This window comes from Sphaerulina musiva (assembly GCF_000320565.1).
Source record: "Sphaerulina musiva SO2202 unplaced genomic scaffold SEPMUscaffold_6, whole genome shotgun sequence".
Lineage (NCBI taxonomy): Eukaryota > Fungi > Ascomycota > Dothideomycetes > Mycosphaerellales > Mycosphaerellaceae > Sphaerulina > Sphaerulina musiva.
The window spans coordinates 266,772-292,078 of record NW_016017388.1 but is presented as its reverse complement, the minus strand read 5'-3'; the positions used below and the strand labels follow the sequence as shown (position 1 = coordinate 292,078).

The 25,307-nt window shown below is 52.4% G+C and overlaps 8 protein-coding genes across 8 annotated transcripts; 6 read left to right on the top strand and 2 right to left on the bottom strand.

The window, feature by feature from the left end:
• Window positions 1-94: 94 nt before the first annotated feature.
• On the top strand, window positions 95-2,282 carry SEPMUDRAFT_149612 (tRNA-guanine transglycosylase). Its single transcript, XM_016905661.1, has 4 exons — window positions 95-426; window positions 507-1,557; window positions 1,609-1,931; window positions 2,120-2,282. The coding sequence occupies exons 1-3, from the start codon at window positions 126-128 to the stop codon at window positions 1,787-1,789; spliced, it is 1,533 nt and encodes a 510-aa protein (XP_016759820.1). The 5' UTR covers window positions 95-125; the 3' UTR covers window positions 1,790-1,931; window positions 2,120-2,282.
• Window positions 2,283-3,046: 764 nt separating this feature from the next.
• SEPMUDRAFT_46711 (uncharacterized protein) lies at window positions 3,047-3,756 on the top strand (the record flags this gene model as incomplete). Its single annotated transcript, XM_016909008.1, has 3 exons — window positions 3,047-3,309; window positions 3,420-3,497; window positions 3,597-3,756. Coding segments are annotated over 3 exons (501 nt in total), but the record flags the coding sequence as incomplete, so codon positions are not given.
• A 488-nt stretch (window positions 3,757-4,244) lies between these two features.
• On the bottom strand, window positions 4,245-5,414 carry SEPMUDRAFT_126155 (uncharacterized protein). The gene is made up of 2 exons (XM_016902038.1): window positions 4,749-5,414; window positions 4,245-4,676 (listed from the first exon to the last, which is right to left on the bottom strand). Exons 1-2 carry the CDS (start codon window positions 4,862-4,864, stop codon window positions 4,532-4,534), a joined length of 261 nt encoding a protein of 86 aa, XP_016759818.1. The 5' UTR covers window positions 4,865-5,414; the 3' UTR covers window positions 4,245-4,531.
• A 3,055-nt stretch (window positions 5,415-8,469) lies between these two features.
• Window positions 8,470-10,586, top strand: SEPMUDRAFT_149610 (methylenetetrahydrofolate reductase 2). The gene has a single exon (XM_016905660.1). The coding sequence runs from the start codon at window positions 8,517-8,519 to the stop codon at window positions 10,527-10,529; it is 2,013 nt and encodes a 670-aa protein (XP_016759817.1). The 5' UTR covers window positions 8,470-8,516; the 3' UTR covers window positions 10,530-10,586.
• A 516-nt stretch (window positions 10,587-11,102) lies between these two features.
• Window positions 11,103-12,533, top strand: SEPMUDRAFT_149609 (PQ-loop-domain-containing protein). Its single transcript, XM_016905659.1, has one exon. The coding sequence runs from the start codon at window positions 11,220-11,222 to the stop codon at window positions 12,384-12,386; it is 1,167 nt and encodes a 388-aa protein (XP_016759816.1). The 5' UTR covers window positions 11,103-11,219; the 3' UTR covers window positions 12,387-12,533.
• Window positions 12,534-13,225: 692 nt separating this feature from the next.
• SEPMUDRAFT_156658 (uncharacterized protein) lies at window positions 13,226-18,891 on the top strand. The gene has a single exon (XM_016907688.1). The coding sequence runs from the start codon at window positions 13,543-13,545 to the stop codon at window positions 17,701-17,703; it is 4,161 nt and encodes a 1,386-aa protein (XP_016759815.1). The 5' UTR covers window positions 13,226-13,542; the 3' UTR covers window positions 17,704-18,891.
• SEPMUDRAFT_149608 (cytosolic Fe-S cluster assembly factor CFD1) lies at window positions 16,842-18,891 on the bottom strand. The gene has a single exon (XM_016905658.1). The coding sequence runs from the start codon at window positions 18,872-18,874 to the stop codon at window positions 17,888-17,890; it is 987 nt and encodes a 328-aa protein (XP_016759814.1). The 5' UTR covers window positions 18,875-18,891; the 3' UTR covers window positions 16,842-17,887.
• Window positions 18,892-20,256: 1,365 nt separating this feature from the next.
• Window positions 20,257-25,292, top strand: SEPMUDRAFT_149607 (uncharacterized protein). The gene is made up of 4 exons (XM_016905657.1): window positions 20,257-20,547; window positions 20,771-20,885; window positions 20,950-24,438; window positions 24,505-25,292. Exons 1-4 carry the CDS (start codon window positions 20,375-20,377, stop codon window positions 25,156-25,158), a joined length of 4,431 nt encoding a protein of 1,476 aa, XP_016759813.1. The 5' UTR covers window positions 20,257-20,374; the 3' UTR covers window positions 25,159-25,292.
• Window positions 25,293-25,307: the final 15 nt, after the last annotated feature.

The following is a 25,307-nucleotide window of genomic DNA, read 5'->3' as shown; positions in this document are numbered from 1 at the left end:
AAGAGGAGGACAAGGGCTTGGCTTGGCGCGAGCTTCCCACGCGGAGGTCCGACTTTTGATGAAAACTCATTTCTTCCACCACTACCACCACAAACAACTCCTCAGATGATGGAGCAGTGCTCATCATGAACGGCCTCGCCAACGGACATGCAAATGGACATGCCACGAATGGCAATGGTATTGACCAGCGGGATCAGCCGCCTCACCAAATGTTCCGCCTCGTCAGCAAATCGTCGACAGGCACAGCAGTGAGCACCGCAGGAAACACAGCAGCTCGTCTAGGACGGCTTGCATTGCCGCGTCGCAGGATTGTGGACACGCCTCATTACCTCGCCAACACGAGCCGTGGCGTGGTGCCACACATCTCCCAGGACACCTTCGTTCGTGACACCGACATCAGCGGCATCTACGTGGCTCTGGAGGACTGTGAGTGCCATCCTCCTGCGCAACCGCCAAGCGCATTCATTCCTGTGCTGACCAGAATGTCACTCACAGTCTGGCCATAGTCATCGAGAAGGCGCCTCACGATGTGCCACCAATCTACCAATACCGCCCTCCCAATGGCGCCTCGCCATTGAGGAGCTTCATCGCCGCGCCCGAAGATGCCATGCTCGTCCTGGGTGCAAGACGCGCCTCGCCGGTCCCTGCGCCAGAAGCCACGTCGAACACGAGCAAGACGGTCTCTATCTGCACCGCCGTGGGCTTCCGCGCCCTCAAAGCTGAGGACTACGCGGAGAAAGCAGAGAGTGTACAGGCGGACATCGTTGTCGGCCTCGGTGACATTCCTTACCAGCGCGCTCTCGGCAACAAAAGGATCGAGAAAGCTACAGACCGGACCATAGCATGGCTCGAAGACCACGTCTTCCGGCGGCGGTCGAAGGGCAAGCCTGCTCAAGCCAACTTGTTCGCCTCGTTGCTGCCTGTTTCTTGCGCAAAGCAACAATCTTACGTGGACGAGCTTGTTGGACAGTATGCGGAACACATCTCAGGCTTAGCAATATATGATATTGATACGCTTGGGGATCTGCCCGAGCAGCTTCATCACTTACCACGTCTGAGCTTCGCCTCGCCAGCAACACCGCAAGACATACTTCAACAAGTACACCTGGGACTAGACATATTTGTCGTTCCTTTTGTTGGAGCAGCGACAGATGCTGGCATTGCGCTCGATTTTAGTTTCGGCTCGCAAGCACTTCTTGTATCGAATGGCACCAAGCCCACTACCAACGGGAATGGAAACGGGCACTTGCACACTGAACCTCTACCCCTTGGCCACGACATGTGGTCAACAGATCATGCCGTGGATCTCTCGCCATTCTCAAAAGGCTGCCAATGCTATGCTTGCACCAATCACCACAGAGCATATCTGCAACACCTACTCGCTGCGAAGGAGATGCTGGGATGGGTTTTGCTGCAAATCCATAATCACCACGTCATGGATTTGTTCTTTGCCAGCATACGTGAAAGCATTGCCAGCGAGACTTTCGATGACGATGTGAAAAGCTTCACACAGAAGTACGAAAGTCGACTGCCTGCGAAGACCGGCCAGGGACCAAGGTACAGATACCTGGGTCACGCCGCGAAGCTAATGGCTGACGAGGAACATAGAATTCGAGGCTATCAGTTCAAATCTCAGGGACCAGGAGAACCCAAGAAGAACCCCAAAAGTCATGCGCCGTTCAAAATACTCAACGAGGCCCAGGAAAAGCTTGCAGAAGCTACAGTTCCAGATCCGGATACCAATGCGGATGACTTGCAGACCCAAGGCTTTGCTGCGAAGGATGGCTAGCAGCTTCCTCGACTGCGCTGCTCTTGGCGTCCAAAGAAAAAGAAGATCCCCGTCTAACGACGAGAATCGCTGGCCACCGAAGCTGACTGCAAGTGATCAAAACTTGGACAGCCAGCATGAGCATGATGCGACCTTTGTCAGCGTAAGTCACTTTCCATACCTCTCGCCTTCTTCCCCTACATGATGACAACCATTTCGTTACCCAGCTCACTTCGATGCTCAAAGAGCAAATGCGGCGAAAACGTGAAATCACGTCTGATTTATTCATACATCTACAAATTTGCAGCAATCGTTCATGATTCTCGCGACCCGCGCTGACATATTGCATAGGAATTGAAACTGCTGCACGTCTGTGGATCCTGTGTCCGCATAGTAGGTGTCGGCAGATGGAGCCTACCATCAAAATTGCGCACATTCATATATACTGACAGAGCAGTATGCGTATACAGCGCCAGATATGTTATATACCACGATTGTAAATGAGCCGTGCCAACTTCCGAAGTTTTTACTCTTCACACATTACACTCAACATTACATAGTCTCTCGACTGATCTCTCTTCAAGTCTTTCCGTCGTTATGTGATTGTTCTTCGCTTAAAAGGATATGCTCACGCTGATTGGTCAAATCATCTACTTCCACTCTGCCGAAGCTAGTAATGTCGTCCCTCTCTCTCCGTCGCTTTCCCTCTCTCTCTCTCTACCAACCACCACATCATCCTTTTCGACTTCTCCATACATGTAACCTACCATCACCGTCGCAAGAAGAAAAGAAAAATGGAAGTCAAAGAAATTCTCAACCACGGTCTCACACTCCGTCAAGCCGACCATTTACTCGACAAAACCATTTCCTTTCCCGAAATTGGCAGCACTTTTGAGCGTATCCGACCAATTACCGATTTTCGAAAAGATGACGCTGAGGCGAGAGTTTGTAAGTAATCTAACTATGTACCCAAGAGGTCTAGGTTGTTGGTTATTTTGAACAGAAAAAGGAGAGGAAGCTGAAGATGAGAGAGAGAACATGAGAGAGAGGGAGAGATATAGAGACTGACAAAAATCTCAAAAATATTTTTTATATTTTTTAGTATATATATGTCGACGCTTGCCATCTCCATCTGTCCCAAACTCCGGCGAAGAAGAAGGAAAAGAAGAAGAAAACAAAAACAAAAACCTCTACATCCTCAAATGTAAAGTCCAAGCCCCCTCCGTCCTAGCCAGAGGTCTCACCACCCCGATCCCCGGACCCAGCGAATCCACTTCAGCCGAACTCGTTGCTTTGCAGAAATTTTCCGAGGAGAATTCGCCGGGGTTGCCGCATTTGGTTGCTTGGAAGAAAGGGGTACAAGAAGAATCAGAAGAAAAAAAAGAGGAGGGAGGGGAGGCAAAGTGGCCGATGCCGGGGGGGTATGTGGTGTATATTGTTATGACGTTGATGCCGGGGAGACATTTGATGGATTGGGGATTTTGGGGGTTGGAGGAGGAGGAGAGGGAGGTGATTCGGGAGAGGTTTGTGGGGGTTTTGGGGTGAGTTTTTTTTTTTTTTTTTTTTTGGTCACTTTCTTTCTTTTGTGGGGTGGTGATTTGATTTTGAGAGAAAGAGAGAGAGTTTTCTTACTTACCACTCTCCCTCGCAGCTCCATATGGCGAATGGGCTTCGCCCCCTACGACTGCGCTCTCAGAAACATCCTCTGGGATCGAGAGACCAAAACACTGTAAAATTCTCCCCCTCTCCCCCCTTCCCTCCCATTCCCCGCTTGAATTTTAAAACCCAACCTAACATCTCTTTCTTTCTCTCCTTTTTTTTTAACTAGATCCATCGTCGACTTCGAACACTGGAACCCCACTTCTACCGACCCCATCAACATGAACAATCGAGCCGAAATGGAAAAATGGGGTCTTGTGAAACGAAAGGCTTCGACGACGCATTGGGAGGAGTGGTTTCTTTCTGAGGGGTTGGTGAGGAAGAGGTGAGGTGAGGTGAGGTGAGGTACCTTGAGTAAGGTAAGGTATAGGTACAGGTACGGAAAAATAGATGGGGTGATATAGAATATGAGAATTGAGGAAGAGAAAGAAGAGAAAAAATTATGTTGTTGGGGGATGGGAGGAGGGATTGAAGGAATTTTTTGGGCAAGATGAATGATGATGCTGTTGCTTTGTTGGACGAAAAGGGAGGTTTTGGGTATGGTACTACCTGTTGGCACTGAGCAGCAGTCGACTTGCTCAATACTGGGGTGATGATGTCGGCTTTCTAGAGGCAATTATCGTCCCATACGCTATCTTTCACACACATTGGCTAGATAGCTGTCGATAGATATTGCGAGCGGCTTTCATCATGATTGACATGTTCCTGCACATCCTCTAAAAGATCAACAATCAATAAGACTCGGGAAGTTGGACCGCATTATTGGGCGCTGCATCATAGCACAGTGTCATCATCTTCGCACGCACAACATAAAGCGGTCAGGTATAAAGCTCCTCTGATAATAAAAATGTCTTCTGTCATAATCTGATTGAAGTCCTGTGATTCCTCCACACAGACACAAAAGAAGAACAAGAGTCATCAAACTCCCAGAAAACCTCGCGCAGCTCTGCACGATAATCGATAGAACGCCAATCCAACCCAGCCGGGGATACTCCGCCCCCATGATCATACAAAAACCCGCTCGCCAAATCACTCAAAATCAAAAAACAACGTAAACATCATCATCTTTCCTTTCGGTTGCGTCAAACGACGAAAACCAGCGATCTAACCCATCGAACCCACTGACCCGCGACTCGACTCAGTCGAAAGCGAAGCCATATCATTCGACCCACTCGAGGGGTTGGGAGATCTTCGTCGAGAAGAAGCCGTGGCAGTTTCGAATTGCATTTTGGTGTGTTGGTGCATGAGTCTAAAAGAAGAAAGTCGGTCAGTGAGGAACAGACGGGGATGGGGTGGAGTGGGATAGGAGAGCTCAACTCACCTTTGATAGGATGTGCGGGCGTGTTCAGGGTTGGACATGTCGAATTGTTGAGAGAAGTGGTCTTCTGCTTGGGCAGGGTCGACGAAGCCGTGGGTTTGGTAGTTTGTTGAGGACATTGTTGTTGGAGGTGTGATGGTTGGGTGGTTGGGTGTGATATGCGTGTGTAGTTGTTGTTGTTGTTTTGTTGTTGTTTGTATACGTGGAATGTCGATACTGTGAGTTGTTTGTGAGGAAGAAATCAGATAACTCCTGGCAGGACACAACGTTGCTTTGTAGCGATATGAAACCGAGGAAGGCTACGTCCAAGGGCAGGACTACAGCGGAGACCCTGCGTCACCAGTCCATGCATTCTGCGAGCGCCTCTCTGGACCCTCTCGCCGTTGGTTGAGCCGCACATCAAAAAGGATCCTCCCGGCACTACGCACCCACCCTGTCGAATCGTGACGAGATCCACAACGTGAGAGCGCACAACAACTGTCCCTGGACTGCAGACGACAGTGTTATGATTGGTGCGATGGCCACGTACAGGAAAGATTCCTTTCATCGATACACCCAAAACAGGCATGGCGTTGTCAATCAATGCACGCATGCACACACCAATGCGACTCTTATGACGCCGGCTGCGGAGAAGTTTGAACCCTGATTATTGCACCCTGAACGCTTCCCATATTGGGAGAGAAGAGGCACGCCGTTGCGGCTCTGCTGCTTTCGGCATTCAGGCGACGCTTCTGGGGCGTCATGACATTGCGTAAGTGCTCTCGCCACACTGCCTGGGAGATGGATGGACGAACAGTCGATATGTCTGTGTGTGTGTCAATGCACGACACCGTTGAGAGTCTCCATGCAGGCGCGGACTGCCTTATTGGTAGTGACGAATATTGCAACATGTCCGTTGTGTCGTTCCACGTTGATAGCAACAAGGTAGGCGTGGTGAGTGGCTGCAGCTCGGCCAGGTCTAAGGTACGTTGTATGTGCGTTGTGTCGACGTTGGAGTGGAACAGTCAGCACTCAGCAGTGGATCCCTGACGTGAATTCCGTCCACTCGGAAGCCCTTGTCCGTCCACGGTCCAGTAAACAACGGTAGGGGTAGAGTTGCTTGGCAATACCAACCGCTAAGGCACTTCAGATCTACCTCCTACCACCTAACGCGAGGCTGTCAGTGAGGAAAGTTGATATTCATACGAGGTAGGAGGTACAGTACCTGTCCTTGTGATCAACGCGAGCGTCAAAAGCCTCGCCATCACACAGGAACAAGTCGCCGGAAATGAATAAAAGCGTCAAAAGAGCGCATAGAGAGTCGAGCGAGAACCGTATTGGTGTCGCCGCGTGACGTCGACTGTCGATCATGCTTGTGTCCAGAGCGCAGACCATATCATGACGCATTTTCAACCAGATATGAGGTCGAATACGCTCAACCATCTCCTAATCCAGCCGTCTCGGCTTCTCTGTCTCGGGCTCGGCTTGTCTTTTCTTCCTCGCCCGTCCGCCACTTCGCCGCCTGCAAGCTATTGACAGACCGAGACCGATTTGCCAAGCAGACAGCGAGGGTGGAACCCACAGAACCTGTCCGTGAGGTTTATGACGCCTAGCATAACTTCCTTATTGGCTTCTATTGTCAGTTGCTTTCTCGTGACACGCACAAAGCTTATAGTAAGGGCGTGAGATTGCGGCTGGTATCGTCATACCTCAACGCCTGCAATATGCCGTTCCACAATACAAAAGTGGATTGATGAGGTCGGGAAAGTCTTCGCCTGGCCTCCCTCAACTTGAGAAGCAACGTTCGCCTCTGCAAGATGCGGCGTCCTATCTCGAAATCCTGCGAAATCCGTCCAGCATGCGAGATGCTCTCCTCGCCCTCGCCTTCGGATGACGCAAATTGATGGTTCGACCATTGGAGATCTATCGCCGCCGACGTACGCTCAGATCCACTTCTCAGCTTCACTGTCGATTTTGTCCCAGCCCTCGATTACACACTTCCTACCACCCACAGTTTCCCCCTGGGAGCTTTACTGCTGTGTAACACGTGCACAAGCAGCACCATGGGTCCATGGTCGGGAGGTGATCGTCGGACGATGACGGTAGGATGTGTCACCTGCAAGAACAACGATACTCGTTAAAAACTGAACGCTCAGGTTAGTGGGTAACATGACGGAACTCTGTCCTGAGTCGTCAAGGTCAGTGACGGTGCCTCACGTCTTCCACATTCCTTCGTGCTCTTCAGCTCCTATGGAGTTGTAATGCAACCCACGGCACACAGGGACGTCATATTTGCAGAAAGCCACCGTCGCGAGCAGAGGATCTTCAACTGGCATGTCATATCTCAACAGCTGAGATTGCACGAGCCAAGGCGGCATGCTTGCGATAGCAATCGCTTGTCTATCAGCCTATGCAGCAGCAGGTCGCCGCGAAAGCACTTCTGCCTCCCCAGTCGCAATTCACACCCACCCAGCAGCAGGCGCTTGACCAACAACGACCGCCTGGTGGCAGAGCATTTTGACCGGGCAGCAGAATTTGCTGCTCGATTGACCGCCTGACGAGATCATGTCAAGCACCTAGCCATTGTCTGACTTGTGGTCGACCTACCTGCCGTGCCCTCTACAACTTGTTTCGTGTGGTATGGGCATCGTCGCTGTCGCTGGCTCTGTCTCTGCTCTCTCTGCGCAAGCTATTTCTACTATCCTTCTTGCTTTATAGCCATGGACCGCTCGCTCGGGTTCTCTCGTGAGAGTTGTCTTCGCTATCGCTGTGGCCGTCGCTGTCGTTTCGTATCGTAGCAGACGCAACCATCCTTAACTCATCCAGTCCTCTCCTCTTCCATCTCTTCCATCTCTTTTTCAGCTTCCATTAGCATCGCTCGTGCGCTTTTCTTGGAGAAGGTCGGTTGAGTAGGTGAGACTGTCGCACGTATTGTGACGATGTCGCGTCTCCTGGATACTGAGCCGACCTGACTACTACATGTAAGTTAGGTAGTTGCCTACGGAACAGCCTCGGGGTCTTGGGTACTTCCAGGTTAGGGTTAGATCACTGCACCTGGAAAAACTCGTGGGACTGGGTTAGGATACATGATTTGGGGCTGCAGCTGTCTTATAGTAAACAGCCCTACCTAAGGTACAGGACGACGACGTTGATAGGTTTTCTTGTGGAGAATCTGCCCGGGTGTGGGAATTGGTGAGATAGTCACAAACACGCGTAGAGATGTAACGCGATTCGTTTTGAGCGTAGATGTGTATACTGAAATCAATGGGATTAAACGACAATTAGAATATGTCTGTCTGTGCCCCGGGCATTGTCTACGGTTTCTAGGCAAAGAAACCCCCCATTTCACCTCCAGTTTTCTCAGGTAGACATCGTCACCTTAGTAGGCTGTTATAATGCTCGAATAATAAGTGAGTTTTACGGTAGAACTACTTATGCCTGCTTCTGCCGAGTCAGTCTCCTACCTACTAGCGTCACTGGAAATTTCATGGCGGTCCTATTGCTCATGATTGCCATGGCCGCGGTCAGATCGTGCTGTAGAATCATCTCGACGTTGGCCGTCATCAGTGGTAGGCACATGTACCTACCTGGCAAGGTAACGTAAAAAGGTCGCTCTAATATATAGAGTATTGTTGCCGCCAAGAATACAGAGTCTGAGGTCACGTCTCGCCCGAATCCGGCGATAACGTCGTTCGAATTGAAACCTCACTTTTCTGCCACTTGCCTTCTCGACCATGACATCTCTGCTAAACACCACACCCAGCGCTCATTCCGTGCTCGTCCACCAAGACCATGGATAAGATCACCGACAAGATCGCGGCCTTGCCGTCCGACGCCACCTACTTCTCGCTCGAGTTCTTCCCGCCGAAAACGCAACAGGGCTTTGCCAATCTCAATGCTCGTCTGTCGCGTATGGCGCACTCCCTGCGCCCGCTCTTTGTGAATGTCACTTGGGGCGCTGGCGGCAGCACTTCTGCCAAGTCTCTGGCGTTGGCAGAGGTCACGCAGCGCGAGTTGGGCTTGACGACATGTCTGCATTTAACATGCACGAACATGTCGCGGAAGCTCATTGACGAAGCGTTGGAACAGGCAAAAGTGCTGGGGATCAGAAACATATTGGCGCTGCGTGGCGATCCGCCTAGGAGTGATGAATACAGGGACGATAGTCTTCCCGATGCGGGCGAGGATGACAGCAACAAGGACTTCACCTGGGCTGTCGACCTGGTGCGCTACATCCGTAAGCAGTACGGCGATTACTTCTGCGTTGGTGTGGCAGGTTATCCAGAAGGACACTCAGATCAGTCCCATCCAGAACACCAGTCTATCGAACATGATCTTCCGTATCTTGTGGAGAAGACCAAGGCCGGTGCAGATTTTATCATGACACAGCTCTTTTATGATGTCAATGCGTATCAAAAGTATGAAAAGCGCCTACGTGAGCACGAGTCGGGCATCTTCAGGACGATACCAATCATACCAGGCCTCATGCCTGTGCAGAGCTATCAGATCTTTCGTCGAACAACGAAGCTCAGTCATGCATCACTACCGCCGGAGATCCTCCGGCGATTTGAGGCAGTGAAAGGTGATGACGAGGCCGTAAAGAGAGTAGGTCTCGATGTTCTTGGTGAGATTTTGGACACCATGAAGCACTCTGAATTCCCTGGTCCTCGAGGTTTCCACTTCTACACCTTGAACCTGGAGAAGGTTGTCGCGCAGATTCTCGAACGTAACAGTCTCATACCTCCTAGTACGCCTACGATAGGCGCCAACCTGGGTGATGAGGCCACGACATTTGACGAAGTGGACGACTTCGTCATCATCGCAGAGGCCAAGAAGAAGCAGCAACGCAGACGGTCATCGATGGCAAATTCTGGTCCTCGCAATCGTGTCATCATATCGAGTGCACGTGAGTCCAGTACGAGTAGCAATCGGGCTTCCTCCGTTTACGAGACATTCGACCACGAAGCTGGGGTGCCACGAGAGGCGATTAACAGCCGCGCCAACACTCTCGCGATCTCTGAAGGTGAGGGTTCTCTTGGTCGAGAAGCCACCTGGGACGAATTCCCCAACGGGCGCTGGGGAGATGCGAGGTCGCCTGCATATGGACAGATCGATGGCTATGGTGTGAGTCTACATGTGAGTGTGCCCGAAGCCAGGAGACTATGGGGCGAGCCCAAGTCAGTTGCGGATATTTCCAAGTCGTTCGCCCGACACCTGGGAGGCGAGATTGACACGATGCCTTGGTCTGAGGAAAGTCTGCAGCCGGAGACACTCACTATCAAGAACGAACTCTTGCAGCTGATCAACAAGGGTTGGTGGACTGTAGCTTCACAGCCAGCCGTCAATGGAGTGCCATCTACAGATCCCGTCTTTGGTTGGGGCCCGAAAAATGGCTTTGTGTTTCAGAAGCCGTTTGTGGAGTTCTTCATTCCCAACGATGAATGGCAAAAGCTGCAGTCAAAATTGTTTGAGCACCCTCAGATCACATACTTCGCTGGCAACGCCAAGAGCGACTTCGCCAGCAACAACGCCGAGTCTGTGAATCCAGTCACATGGGGCACATTTGCTGGGAAGGAGATCATCACACCCACGATGATTGAAGCAGTATCGTTCCGGGCATGGTGCGAAGAGGCGTTTGGCATTTGGAGTGAATGGCAGAGGATTTACAAGCCGGGCTCAGAAAGCAGTAGGCTTCTCGAACGCATCCGCAAAGATTATTGGCTTGTGAGCGTGATTCATCATGGGTACTTGGAGGATGGTGCTCTGTGGAGAGATTTACTTGAAGACGGAAGCAGCGTTGAATAAGAGTGTCTTGATCTACTGTATGAGTAGGTAGTCTCGAGACACATTTATGCATTCGTCCAATCTTCGTACTCCCGTCTGATGAAGCGGTATATGCTCTCGCTTCTATGCTGACGCAGAGTATCACTCATGTGATAGTGTCATGCCTGATGTATTTGAAGAATGATTGTCTAAGTCTTTGGCTCGTTCACATGGATTTAGTATGTGAAAACCAACCCCTTTCAGGTACCTCTTCAGTATTCATAAACTCATGAAGTTGCGCCCCAAAACATCTTCAAATACGTACAAACTGCACAGCTATTATACTTCAACCCTGTACTACCACTGGACTTCATCAGCATCATATCCGAGACAACATAGCCTTCTCATCGTGGCTGTCCCAGTATTTAGTTTAGGCAACCCTAAGAATGCTCCAATAGAGAAAGCGAAACCCTAACAAATAAGGTTGTACCTGCAGGTTATAACAATTTAAAAATTAAGCTTCTTTGTCGTCACTACCGCGAAAATACAGGTACCTGGTCTTCAATCTCTTACACTTGCCTGCTGTAGACAGACAAACACAGGCAACACAGACAACACGACCAAAACAGATAATACGGACAAGACGGACAGTACCTTACAGTCAATACAGTCAATACAGACAATACAGACAATACAGACCAGATAACGCGTCCGCCGCTCAAAGCAGCCAGCATGTTCTTCCCACCATCCGGCAGCTACAGCATCGACATTGAAACCATTTCGGGAGTATGCGGCTCCATATCCATCGCGTGTTGGGTCGTCGTCTTCAGTCCTCAAATCATTGAGAACTTCCGCAGAAGCTCGGCGGAAGGGCTGAGTGTCGAATTCATCATCATCTGGTTGCTCGGCGACATCTTCAACATCCTCGGTGCCGTGTTTCAGCATGTCTTGGCGACAATGCTCATTTTGGCCATATACTACACGCTGGCCGACATTGTCTTGCTGGGCCAGTACTTCTACTATACCGGCTTCCGCCTCCGCGATCCCAAACCACCTGTCAAGCACGCCAGGACCGAAGATGGGCCTGCCGCTGCCACTGCCACTGAGCGATCGCCGCTGATCACCAACGGCCACGCTAATGGTCATTCGAGTCCCGCCAGAGCACCTCCTCCAAATGCAGCAGATGTCGAGAGACGTGCACGCTCGAGCTCGGCCTTCAGGGACCGGTTGCTCAGCCTCGACTACGCTCACTCTTCACCAGCTGTTCCGATTCACGACCAGCCGAAAAATGCCCCAGACGCAGATGCGATGAAGCCCTCTCAACCACGGTCGTTGCTGCAGTCCGTGCTGTTCAATGGCACAGCAATCCTGCTTGTCGTGCTCGCTGGCATAGCGGGCTACTACTTGACTCCGTCGGCACCGGAAGAAAAGCGCGGGCATGCAGCAGACGACCAAGCGGATAGCCTGGAGTTCAGCACTCTCGGCCAGATCTTTGGTTATATCTGCGCTGTCCTGTATCTTGGCAGCCGTGTTCCCCAGCTCCTGCTCAACTACCGAAGAAAGTCCACGGAAGGTCTGAATGCGTTGTTCTTCCTCTTTGCATGCATTGGCAACCTTACCTATGTCTGCTCGATTCTTGCATTCCAGCCCATCTGTAGCCACCACCGACATGGCCACTGGCAAGAAAGTCATTGTAAGCCTGGCGAAGCGCAAGCAATCTACGGTCGTTACATTCTCGTCAACCTCAGCTGGCTTCTAGGCAGCCTGGGGACCCTGTTCCTGGACTTTGCTGTGTTTGTGCAATTCTGGCTGTATCGCGACAGCGAAGATACCTCGGAGAATGGTGTTGTGGTCGCGAACGTGGGCGAAGACCGAGGAAGAGAGACGAACACTCGTTAGAATAGAACACCCCAGGCCATCTGACCTCATTCACCCAGCCACAAAGCGTACACAGCAAGACGCCGGCTGGACACATATCCACTGCATTCCTCGCGAGTAACCTGGACCCAAGTCCATCCATAGGGCTTTCTAAGGAAGCTACATGTATATAGCGGCACGTAATTCATGATTTCCACATCATGACCAAGCTCAGTCGGTCCAATGTGAGCTTCACGAAATAGAAAGAGACGGGCAAGCCGCAGCTACAGACTCTGTTGTTCTCGACAATAACGCAAACATGGGGAATGCGTCGCGTCTCGTGTTTACCAATTCTGATGGATAGGATATTTTCATATCCTTTTGTCAAAGAAAAAAAAAGCGGGAATTCGCGGGCCGAAATGTCGACCAGACACATTCCGGCTCCGAGACGGCTGATTCGACAAGTCTCAAGCTTCAGCCCCTGCCGAGGAATGTAACAAGTCCGACGTTCGTTTATTTCGGCTTGCCGGTCAGGGAGCCGGTTCTACCCTCGGGCTTTGGCCAGCTTGCTATAGACTGTTGAGCGGATGATTCTTGGACAATACGAGTGGTATGGAGTGAGTTGGCATCGAAGACCTAGCACTTGAAGCAGATGGGATGTTCTGACGGTCTGCTGTCATGGGCGTGCAGGCTCACTCAAGTCGCCAGACATAGCGGGCGTTCGCTAAATTGAGCTGGCTGGCTCCAATGCATTCTTACCCTACGCTGTCCTGAGTCACAACACACCGATGATCGATCACGTCCCACCGACGCACAGGCCCGCAAGCACGTCAGCTCTATTGAGACTGACCTTCGTAATCTCATGAGCATGCCGCTCTTGTGGAGATGATGCATACTCATGAAAGTATCAATAGCATCTTGGCTCGGGGAACGCTCCACTGTCCCAAGCTCCTGGCGATGAGACGAAGCTGGCCCCAGCTCTGCAGTCGTACCACAGGCCAGACACTGGATTCTCATCTTGTTTGTCCCCATCCTCATGCCAGCCAGAACAATCATCATAAACAAATCTTACGGACTCTGTAGTTCATAATGCTTCTGTCGCGATGGAAACGCAAGCCAGAAATCACCGACTCGCATCACCATCGCGACCAGCACAGGAAAAAGCGGCATACCTCGTTGCCACCCCACACTCGTTATTATGTTTTCTTCTTCTTCAGGGTCACGAGGCGGCACAACAACAAGCCATAGCTTGTGGCCTCTCTTCTTGTTATTGTTACCAGCCACTGGAGTCTCTGCCCAATTACTCAACAATGCTCTACCCCTCGTCACCCAAGTCCAAGTCTCGGCAGACCTCGATCTCACCGTCACCCTCACACAGACCAGTTTGATCACTTTACCCCAACTCACAATCCTCTATCCCTATACCGTGACTGTCCCGCCACTGGACTACGACGGCACTCAGACTTTGTTTGCCACTGTTCCAGGCATTCCGACGACGTTGTCTGGGACGAGGGCGGGGACTTTGCTTCCGCTTACTTTGGCTACTCCTACTGCTGTGACTCCTCTACTTCCGGATCTTCCTTTGACGAATCTCCTACCGGGAGTTTCGAGTGTGTTGGGTCAGTTGCCTACGCTGTCGGTTGGGAATCCGTCGACGGTCCTTGATCCTTTGACGAATGTTGTCCCCGGAGTTTCGAGTGCGCTGGGTCAGCTTCCTACGCCGTCGGTTGGGAATCCGTTGACGAACATTGTCCCTGGCCTTTCGAGTGTGCTGGGTCAGCTACCTACTTTTACTCTTGGTAACCCATTGACCAATATTGTCCCTGGCCTTTCAAGCGTTGTGGGTCAGCTGCCGACCCCGAGTCCACTTCCATCTCTTGGAAACCCCTTGACGAACATCGTCCCTGGCCTTTCAAGTGTTCTTGGTCAACTGCCTACTCCATCTCTTGGCAACCCATTGACGAATCTTGATCCCTTGACCAACATTGTCCCTGGCCTTTCAAGTGTACTGGGTCAGCTACCTACTCCATCTCTTGGCAACCCGCTTACCAATATTGTCCCTGGCCTCTCGAGTGTGCTGGGCCAGTTGCCTACTCCATCTCTTGGCAACCCGCTTACCAATATTGTCCCTGGCCTCTCAAGTGTGCTAGGTCAACTGCCAACACCAAGTCCACTTCCATCTCTCGGCAACCCATTGACCCAGCTGGTTCCTAATCTCTCATCGGCTCTCAACGGTATTCTTCCCACCAACGATGTACTTTCATCTCTGTTAGCAGGAATCACCGCTGGACCCAAGCCGACAACACCAATCTCGATTCCCGACGCCTTGTCCAGCATCTTGTCCGATCTCCCATGCAACGTCAACGGCCTCGTAGGAGAGCTCACAGGAAACAATGCAGTGGTTTCCGCTATCCTCGCTGGACCTAGCCAAGACATCTGCTATCTCCTCACGGCCTTGGCGAGCGCACTTGCATTGCCCACCCAGCCGCCAGTATTGTCTCTTCCTGGACTGCCTCTGAGCTCGATCTTGAACGATCTCTCGCTACCTTTGCCAACACCAAGCTTACCGGCTCTGCCCCTTTCTAGCATCCTGGGTGGAATCCTTCCGGGACTGTCTTCTGGTTTGAATGGATTGATCCCAACGGCTGCGCCTGTGCTTACGGCACCCATCAACATTCCCTCTTCGCTTTCGTCTATACTGGCTGGCCTTCCATGTGATGCCAATGCACTGCTCGGCCAAGTCGGAGCGAACCCGCAGGTCTCCTCAATTCTTGCGGGAGCTACCTCGGATATTTGCTCTCTCTTGTCGAGCCTGCCTACTGCGCTGCCTTCGCTTACTCTGCCCTCGCTCGCTCTGCCCACCCTCCCTCTCTCTTCCATCCTGGGCGGGGTAGGCAATGACTTGAGTTCCATCCTAGGCGGAGTGATCCCCACGGCTGCGCCTGTGCTTACCGCGCCAATCAACATTCCCTCTTCACTTTCGTCCATTTTGAATGAACTCCCGTGCAATGCCAATGCACTCCTTGGCCAAGTCGGAGCCAACCCGCAGGTCTCGTCTATCCTTGCTGGAGCCACCTCGGACATCTGTTCTCTCCTGTCGGCCTTGCCAACTGCACTGCCTTCGCTCGCACTGCCTTCCCTCTCTCTGCCCGGACTCCCTCTCTCTTCCATTCTGGGCGGGGTGGGCAATGACTTGAGTTCCATATTGGGCGGATTGATCCCCACGGCCGCTCCAGTCCTTACCGCACCAATCGCTATCCCATCCGCGCTATCCTCAGCATTAGGTCAACTCCCTTGCGACATCAACTCTCTCCTGTCTGGCTTTCTCGGGGACGCAGGACTATTAATCGATATTCTCAACGGTCCCACCGGAAACATCTGTTCCTTGTTATCAGCTCTTCCCACCAACGTCCCGTCGTCTCTGGCCTTGAGCATCCCCAGTCTCTCGTTGCCCGGCCTGACTGGAATTCTGACGTTGCCGACCCCGACGAACAGTATTCCGGGAATTTCTTTGCCATTGCCTACAGCAGTGTCTATTCCAAGTCTGTCTTTGCCGCCCATCTCGGCTCCCTCGTTGCCACTCTCTGGATCTGGCTTTCCCACGGGCCTTCCGAGCATTTCGTTACCTGTGATTTCGGGACTTCCGATTAGTGTTCCTTCGATATCGAATCCGCTTTCGATTCCTTCGCTATCGTTGAGTTTGCCAACGGGCGTCTCACTGCCGGCTGTCAGTCCTTCGATTCCATCGTTGTCGATTCCGTCGCTGTCGATTCCGTCGTTGTCGATTCCTTCATTGTCGATTCCCTCCTTGTCGATCCCTACGATTTCAGGACTGCCAACAAGTGTTTCACTGCCGCCAGTCAGCTTGTCGATTCCTTCTTTGTCGATCCCCAGCATCAGCATTCCTTCGCTATCGAACCCGCTTTCGGTACCTTCGTTGCCAAGCGTGTCACTGCCGCCCCTCAGCTTGTCGATCCCATCTTTGTCGATCCCCAGCCTTTCGCTCCCCAGATCATCCAGCAGAGCATCTTCTTCCAGAACAGGAAGCGCTTCCTCCTCCTCCTCCTCCTCCTCCTCCTCCTCCTCCTCCTCCTCCTCATCCACCACAACAATCCCCCGCCTGACTCTCCCCACCCTCGCCACCCGCCCCGTCATCAACTGTCCCCTCGACCAAGGCCTCTCATACGTCTCTCCCTCCGGCCAAGCCTTCTCCATCCAATGCGGCACCGACTACCCCAGCTCCTCCGACCTCGCCACCTCCCTCCAACCCAATCTCCAATCCTGCATCAACTCCTGCAGTTCTGTCCCCGGTTGCGCCGGAACGTCATATACCTCTCTCTCGCAAATTTGTACCTACAAAACCTCCTCGTCCTTCTCCGTCGCGGGTGTGACGAGTGTAGGAGGAGGACAGGTGGATTCTGCTTCGCCCGTGGATTTGTCTTGTCCGAGGGCGAATGGAGGACAGTATGTGGATTTCTCGGGGGCGAGTTACAATGTGTTGTGTAATGTCACGTTTCCGTTTAGTGTGAATATTACCGGGTCGGCGGGGATTTCTACGAGGGGGGAGATGGAGATGATGGAGGAGAATGATTCATTTGAGATGAAGAAGTTGGATGCACGAGATGTTAATGCTGCGGCGTTTACTGTGCCTTCGACGATTGTGTGCAGCAATCAGTGCTCGAATATGACGAATTGCATTGCTGCTACGGCAGAAAAGGGGCAATGTGTGTTCATTTCGGATCTGGGAACTGTGGCGGAGGGATCGAGTATTGCGGATACGGTGGTCATGGCTGGCAAGAGGATTGTTGAACCGGATGGATCTACTTCTACTTCTTTGGCGGCTACTGCGAGACCGACTGTGGTGAGCTCGAGATCGGCTTCCGCTTATGTCTACCCGACAACGACGACCACGACCACGACGCCTGCTGTTTCTGCGGCTCCATCATCATCATCTACCTCGACATATTCTGATTGTGGTCTGCTTGGACTCAATTGTGGCCCTTCATCCCAATCTAGCTTGACGACGCAGAGATGTGTCTTGGGTCTCAATGTCCTCGGCGGTTTGCTCTGTGAAGGCCCCACTCCCAGTGCGGGCACTGGCAGTCCGATTTTGGCGACTCTGAGCACCGTCACCACACCGACGACGAGCAACAGCAAGATTACAGTCGTTTTGCCAGTCACGACCGTGTACACGACTTCTACGGTTTCGTACTGTAGTGTGGGGTCGAACAACTTCACTTCGTGTAGCTCTGTGCCCAAGCCTACTCTCTCGTCGACTACGATCAGCTCGCCCACTGTGGCCCCGGCGGCTACTCCAACAAAGAATTGTGGATTGCTGGGACTGAATTGCGCTCTGTGATGAGCCGGAGAGGATCGATAGGGCGATGGGTGCACATGAAAGACTGTACAGTTAGGGTCTGCAGATATCGGCGCGGGTTTGGAGTGAGTGGCATGTTGTTCGAGCATGGACTTTGGGTTGTTGGGTCGAGAGAGACTCCGGATGGGGGCGTTTTGCGTTCCACGTGGACGATGGAAGAGTCGTATCATGTTCCAATTTTCGTAATCAGCGCTTTAGTAATGCCCTCAAAGAGAGGCTGTAGAGAGCAAGCAGTATACTTGTCGACAAGCAAGCCTTCCGTATTTTCCGCATCTTCCCCTTCTCTCCCTGTCTGCATCTGGCGACCTTTGATGACAGTGCCTTCTGGATAGCTCGGCCGCTTGCCTTCTTCAATCAGGCGAATGAACATGGGATCAATGGGCAGACTCCCCAAGAAATCGACGGCAAACTCTTGGGACATGGCTTGTCCACCACCCTTGGAGAACACATTCGTACACTCGGAGCAATTCGGACACACAAAACCAGCCATATTCTCCACCACACCCAGAATCTTCACATTGACTTTCCGGCAAAAGTTGATTTCCTTCTTCACATCACTGACACTGATGGCTTGCGGGGTCGTCACGATGACTGCTCCCGCTAACTGTTCCGGCGTCGCAGACTTGAGCAGAGTTTCCACGAGCGAAATGTGCTCGTCGCTGGTTCCCGGCGGGGTGTCGATGAGGAGGTAGTCCAAGGTGCCCCATTGGACATCCGACAAGAATTGGCGAATCATGGCGGTTTTTTTGGGTCCGCGCCACACCACTGCGTCGCTCCGGTTGGCGAGGAGGAAACCGAGGGACATGGCGCTGAGTCTGCCCAGGGCTTGTGGTGGTCGTTGTTCTTGTCCATTCTTCTCCTCGTGCTCACTCGTCTGCTGCTCGCTATTTCTTGCTTCGTGCACGGGCACGGGCAGCCATCCGCCAGGCGCCTGTGTGACTTTGGAGGCTTCAATTCCGAGGAATCGCGGAATCGAAGGGCCGGTGAGATCGACGTCTAGAAGGCCGACGGAGTGGCCTTGCAGGGATAGAGAGAGGGCGAGTTGGGTGGTGACGCTGGACTTGCCGACGCCGCCTTTGCCGGAGAGGACGAGGACGATGTGCTTGATCCCAGCTAGCGAGGGCGACGACGACGACGAAGAAGAAGAAGACATGTATGGCGTGGCTTGCGAGGGTGCATGTGATGAGGTTGGAGATGGCTACGACGATCCCAAAATGTATACCTTAGTCGGGCAGGTATGCTTTGTCAGAGGCGCAAAAGGTGCTTAGAAAGCATTGCTTAGTCAGGTGTGGCTGAAGCTGTCTCTTAGACTCTTACTAGAAGGTACCTTATTCTACAGTTTTGACAGTGCCTCCTAGTGGTATACAGTAGAAGGAGAATAAGATGTTGAGTCCACTAGCAACAAGTGATGAGAACTGCCGTCTACATGCATAAGGTATGTATTCCCATCATCACTCTCGCACAGTGCAATAGAAGAACCCCTATCGCGCCACAACGCCCAATCTGACCTCACTGTCACACCAATATGAAGGAGGGTCGTCTCAGGGTAGCAGTGTGACCTCCACGCGCTGCGACTTGTCCCTGTGTACATTCATTCACTTCGCCACCGTCTTCCGAGAAGTCGTCCGAGTGTGCACGTTCGAGAACTGCAGATCCGTGAACTGGTGACGCTGCTGGTCAGTAACTACTGGGTAGCGAGAGAAAGAAAGAGAGAGAGAGAGAGAGAGAGAGAGAGAGAGAGAGAGAGAGAGAGAGAGAGAGAGAGAGAGAGAGAGAGAGAGAGAGAGAGAGAGAGAGAGAGAGAGAGAGAGAGAGAGAGAGTACCTCATCGACAATTGCCGTGAAATGAGGACCTAGGAGGAGCCTCCTACTAGGAAGTACTTCCTAGCAGGTCGATACGATGGATTCCGTCTTCTTCTAGCCGACACTGCTCTCACACACTCTGGCTGGGAGATGGTTCGACCATTTCATGAGAGAGCCATTAGGCTATTTATTACTGACTCTCGCTTCGGCCCATATCACCCCCAATTCCTAGTCGCACGTGAGCCAAATCCAATCATACCTCTACGCACGCATCCCAAGACCCTGTTTCTGCGGACTTCCCTCCTGACGAATTCTTGTTCTAGGCCTTACCATGAGAATAAGCCACAATGGGCACAACGTCTGCTCTGTGTCTTGCACCGCCGCCCGGGAGGGTGTGCACTCGTCTCGGAAGAAACAAGTCGCCCCCGGCGCGCCATAGTCTTTGACTCTTTGCCTGTGATACATCTCTCCCTGCAGGTGCTCAGTACTGCGGGAACTATAGGACGGACATTCATATACTTCACACACTCATCGCGAACCACTGCTCTGCTCTACCCTGCTCTGCCCTGCTCTGCCCTGCCTAGTTCTCGTTCTCCTAGTTCTAGTCCTGCACAGCAGAGCCAAACAAGCTTCAATGGGGACCCTAGTCTACCACTACGCCGCCAATACTTCGGCGTCGACTAGATCTCATAACATGCTCATCCCCAGTCTCACTGCTCCCCCCAGTCTCACTCCTCCGCCGTGCAGCCTGCCGGCAATCTCCATCCCACCACCGAAGACCACGTTGTCTGCCTGTGCCTGCGCCTGCGCCTATGCCTGTGCCTGTGCCGCTGCCGAAGAATGGCCCCTTATGCCTCCATCGCGCGACCAGCAGCTGCCTCCACCACTCGACAAGCAGGACTCGGGTGTCGATGTCGGCGTCGACAGCATGGCCTCTCCCACCGCCACGAAGACGAAGACGAATGGGCCGCGTCGCAAGATGCGAGAACTGTGCGAGGGCCGCCGTGCCCGCGAGTTTTATCGGTAAGGCCAGCCAGGGCTTTTGTTGTTGTTGTCGTCGTTATTGTTGTTGTCGTTGAATTCGAAAATCGGGTGCGCGGGGCAAACAAGAAACAACACCTACCTGACCTGACCTACCTCCAAATGCGTTTTGGTGCACTCTGACTACCTATCTACTACCTACTCGTACTATATACTACACTACCTACCTGTACTACGAACTGACTCGCACCGTGTGCACCACCAGTTATTATCGGCCCATCAGAGAACTGACCAAATCGGGACCTCCCATATGTGATGTTGGCGATGACCGGGCCGTGCAGTCCCACCGGCCGTTCAGCTGCCCCGATCGAGCATTAACAGTACGGAGAAGTCTTGCCCGCGAAAGGAACGCATCATGTGACAAGAACTGAACTGATCTCACAGGCTTTCTGTCAACTGGGTGCCTTGCGAATGGGCACGAAGCGGGCGCTGTTATTCTTCTTCGACTCGACCAACGCATACGTGCTCGCCGAATCGACCAGGACATTGAGTCTGCAGGATGATTCCAAGCATGCCGCCAACGATGACTTGTGGCTCGGACATGCCATTATTCCACGCGGCTATTCTGTGTGCGAGCATACCATCATGCTGCCCGCCAATGAAGGCACCAACAAGAATGACGTGACCTCAGATTTCATCCACATCGTCAATGATCTCGCCAAAGATGCCCGATTTCACGATCGGCCATTCGTCAGTGGACGACCGAAGGCGAGATTCTATGCGGGTGTCCCAATCACAACACCCCGCGGTATCAACATTGGCGCATACTGCGTGCTTGGCGATGAACCGCGTGACGGTCTGGACGACGACAGCATCAATTTCATGCGTGATATGGCTCTGACCGTCATGACCCACTTGGAGATGGTTCGGGCGACAGCAGAGCACAAGGTGGGCACCAAGATGATTGCAGGCCTGGGTGCTTTCATCGATGGTGCGTCAGGCTTTCGAGACTGGGCAGAGAGGAATGCCGATTGGAATCTGGACCAAGTCGAGCAGGATCCGGCTATGCAACATCCCCTTGGAGTGCAGCCGCTAACGAGTGCAGCATCGGCTGTCGCCGCGACAGCTGTGGCTGTAAGTGAACAAGAGAGCGACTCGCACACAGCTGCTCTTCTGTCCAACCAGCATCATCATCATCACGACGCATCGGATCGACGAAGCTCCACGCATAGTAGCGCCAGCGGCGTATCATCCATGGTGGACTCGGCTTCCCATGCTCTCAAGTACAGCAGGAGTGCAGAAACATTGCAAGATCACGAAGTGTTCTCGAGCAAACACAGCACGTTCAATCGAGCAGCAACATTGCTGCGGGAAGCCATGGGAGTCGATGGCGTGGTGTTCTTAGATGCCGCCGTGGGCACCTTTGGGGGCTTAGTGGAACCTGTCGAGTCGGGTCACAACTCCACGACGCACACTGAGATGAGCTCTGACAACAATCCTTATAGCGAATGTACCGAGGCGAATGGCACAGGCACCGATGGCGAGACCAAGATCATTGAGTACCCTACAGGCGAGGATCCTTCGCGAAAGCAATGTCAGGTTCTTGCGTCTTCAGTTGCTCTGTCGAGTGATACCAAGAACGAGGTTGAAGACGCGCATGAAGCCACTGAAGTGGCTTTGAAGTGCCACGAGAATCTCAGCGAGAGGTTGTTGCGATCTCTGTTACGAAGATACCCCAAAGGCAAAATATGGTCCTTCAACGAATTCGGCGAAGTTGCATCTGATGACGACGACGACGTTTTATCCGAATATCACAGCGATGACAAGACTTGTAAATGTGGCCCGAGTAACAAAAGTGATGATGGCAAGCAAGCACATATCCTCTCTTGTGCACAGCGCAGGAAACAACGCCGCCGGAATGACTGTGCCGAGATACTGAAGCTGTTTCCGGGAGTGCGAAGCTTCGGGCTGGTTGGTATGTGGGACAACACCAGGCAACGCCACTACGCCGCTTCTCTCTTTTGGACGTACTCACCCCTTCGCCTGTTCTCTGAAGAGTCGGAAGTCAAGTATACAGCCGCATTCTGCGATGTGATACTAGCTGAACTCCATCGCATCGAGGCGCAAACCTCTGACCGAGCCAAGTCCGACTTCATATCTACCATCAGCCACGAGTTGCGAAGTCCGCTGCATGGCATCTTGGGATCTGTGGAGTGTCTGCAGGAAAGTGAATTTGATTCATTCAGTTCCAATCTCATCTCACAAGTCGAGATATGTGGACGAACACTGCTCGATATCATCGATCACCTGCTCGATTTTAGCAAGATCAACCATCATGCGAGTCGCAGAGCACCCACCATGATCGATGGACAAGGTCGCAAGATGTCCATGAATGCTGCAAAGCGATCTCGCATGGGCGGTCTGATGTCGCTGGACGTAGATGTCGCCCTTGATCAGATTACCGAAGAGGTGGTGGAGACGGCAGTGTACAGTTTCTGTTGTAGTCGTGATACAGAGACGGTACTGAATCGGAAAGTGGCAGTGGTTCTGGACATCGATCGAACGCCTGACATTGATTGGCATTGTAGTGTCGCGCTGGGAGCGTGGAAGCGTATCTGCATTAACCTCGTTTCGAATGCACTCAAGTACACGAGCGAAGGCCACATTCGAGTGTCACTCAAGGCGACCCCACTTCCGGACAAGAACAAGAAAAAGCGCTTTAGCGTCACTTTCAGCGTGAGTGATACGGGCCGGGGCATGTCTCGCGACTTTTTAGAAAATCACCTGTTCCGGGCGTTTGCACAAGAAGACAGTTTGGTGGAAGGTACCGGACTGGGCATGAATCTGGTCGCGAAGATTGTCAAGTCCTTCGACGGCAAAATTGAAGTCTTAAGCGAGAAAGGCATTGGATCTTGCTTCTCCGTCACGCTTCCACTCGAGCACAGTCGAGTCAAGCGGGATCCTTTAGGTACACGCAACCCTGCGCGGCCGCTCGTATATCGATCCATTTCTGGCCTGTCGAGAGCTGTGGCCGGATGTGCCATCGGCGTCATCGATACTGCGTCCACACCTTCGGGCAATCAACGAGCTGACGAGATCGCACGTGCGCTTCTTCTGAGCAGCGTCCATAAGACTCTCGATGAAGTAGGCGTGGTCCCACACGTATGTACATGGCAGGGCGATGAAGCCGCAGATGTGTACCTCGTTACAGAGGCCGAATTACGGAACGAACTGTGCCGCCGCCAGGAAGTGGGCTGCTTCGATGGATCCATGTCGCCGAGCGCAATCAGCGACACGCCCTTCATCGTGCTGTGTGATAGCACCGTGTCTGCCCGGAAACTTCGAACTCCTGGACTGGGACACATTGCAACCGGACATATCGAACTTATAGCTCAGCCTGCAGGGCCTGAGCGTCTACTCAAAGCCATATCGTCCTGCTTGAAGAAGAAGAAGAAAAAGGAGAAGAAGAACGGTGATGCTGTTGCTCACAACAACAGTACGGAACTGGTTGGGGAAATCGGTACCACCCCAGCGATGGTATTGTCTCATCCCGAGGTACTAATGAGTGCTTCACCGCGAAGGCCAGGACTGGTGTATCGAGGCCGATACGATACAATTGTGGGTCGCATCCGACAAGAACCGTTCCCGTCACCACAGAAGTCGAAAAGTCCATCTGATATCGAGCAGCAGCAGCAGCAGCAGCAGCAGCAGCAACAACAACAAAAGGACCACGGAAAACGTCTGGACAAAGCCAAATTGGAGCGGAGACTCTCTTCGGATTACAAGTTTCCGAGGATTCCATCGCCTTCGCTCAATGGCTCTAAGCCACGCGTCAGTACGGCCAAGGACTCTTCCAAGCAGATGACTCTGAAGGCGGACCAGGGCAAGAAGATGAACGGTAGAGGAGTTTCGTTACTCCTCGTTGACGATAATGTGAGTCTCTCTCTCTCTCTCTCTCTATACATGTACCAAGGCACAAACTAACCTCACCTTTCCCAGTCAATCAACCTCCAACTTCTCGTCACATACGCAGAAAAGTATGGTCATCGCAAGATTATAGCCACAGATGGTCTCCAAGCAGTTGAGTCATACAAGCAAGCGGCTCTGGAAGCCGAAGCCCAAGTTGAAGCAGCAAAGGAAGCCCAAGAAAAGCAAAAAGCCTGCCCAACAGCAATGACGACCTTCCGAGACACCAATACCTCTAAGAACTCGACCTCCTCCACTCTTCCCCATCAACGTAGTAGCAGTCGTGGTCATGTTCCTGATCATAATCACATCGACGCCACCCCTCATCATCCTCTCTCTTTCTCAGCAACAGCAGCAGCAGTAACGCCCTCCCCACCACCACCACCACCGATCAAACCCCAAGTCATCCTCATGGACATCAACATGCCCATCCTTAATGGCTTCGAAGCCACACGACAGATCCGAGGGTTCGAAAAACAAAAAGGCCTCTCACCGCCGGCGACCATCATCGCGCTGACGGGTTTGGGAAGCGCCGAGGCGCAGCAGGAAGCGTTTAGTTCCGGGGTGGATTTGTTCCTGACAAAACCTGTCCGTTTGAAGGAGTTGACGAAGATTTTGGAGGGGATTCAGAATGTTGAAGGGCATGGAAGTGGGAGTGTGATTGGAGAGAGAGAGCAAAGGTACTAGCATCCTGGATTGTTTCAGGTGGAGGGAGATTAGTGCTGCCAGTTTGGGCGATGATGACTAAGCCGCTGTGCCGCTGTGGATCCCCTGACCCTCTTAACTAGGAGTTAGGCGCGCGCGTATCCATTGCACCTCCCTCCTTTACCTCCTAC

What these genes read in the sequence shown, in the direction of transcription:
- SEPMUDRAFT_126155 (XM_016902038.1), bottom strand. Translation starts at nt 4,864, where the DNA reads ATGTCCTCAACAAACTACCAAACCCACGGCTTCGTCGACCCTGCCCAA. An exon ending in GCCCGCACATCCTATCAAAG is followed by an intron (nt 4,677 to 4,748) that starts GTGAGTTGAGCT and finishes TTCTTCTTTTAG; the next exon opens with ACTCATGCACCAACACACCA.
- SEPMUDRAFT_149608 (XM_016905658.1), bottom strand. Translation starts at nt 18,874, where the DNA reads ATGTCTTCTTCTTCTTCGTCGTCGTCGTCGCCCTCGCTAGCTGGGATC.
- SEPMUDRAFT_149609 (XM_016905659.1), top strand. Translation starts at nt 11,220, where the DNA reads ATGTTCTTCCCACCATCCGGCAGCTACAGCATCGACATTGAAACCATT.
- SEPMUDRAFT_149610 (XM_016905660.1), top strand. Translation starts at nt 8,517, where the DNA reads ATGGATAAGATCACCGACAAGATCGCGGCCTTGCCGTCCGACGCCACC.
- SEPMUDRAFT_156658 (XM_016907688.1), top strand. Translation starts at nt 13,543, where the DNA reads ATGTTTTCTTCTTCTTCAGGGTCACGAGGCGGCACAACAACAAGCCAT.
- SEPMUDRAFT_149607 (XM_016905657.1), top strand. Translation starts at nt 20,375, where the DNA reads ATGCCTCCATCGCGCGACCAGCAGCTGCCTCCACCACTCGACAAGCAG. An exon ending in CGTGCCCGCGAGTTTTATCG is followed by an intron (nt 20,548 to 20,770) that starts GTAAGGCCAGCC and finishes GTGCACCACCAG; the next exon opens with TTATTATCGGCCCATCAGAG. An exon ending in GCCCCGATCGAGCATTAACA is followed by an intron (nt 20,886 to 20,949) that starts GTACGGAGAAGT and finishes CTGATCTCACAG; the next exon opens with GCTTTCTGTCAACTGGGTGC.
- SEPMUDRAFT_149612 (XM_016905661.1), top strand. Translation starts at nt 126, where the DNA reads ATGAACGGCCTCGCCAACGGACATGCAAATGGACATGCCACGAATGGC. An exon ending in CTACGTGGCTCTGGAGGACT is followed by an intron (nt 427 to 506) that starts GTGAGTGCCATC and finishes GTCTGGCCATAG; the next exon opens with TCATCGAGAAGGCGCCTCAC. An exon ending in AAGACCGGCCAGGGACCAAG is followed by an intron (nt 1,558 to 1,608) that starts GTACAGATACCT and finishes CGAGGAACATAG; the next exon opens with AATTCGAGGCTATCAGTTCA.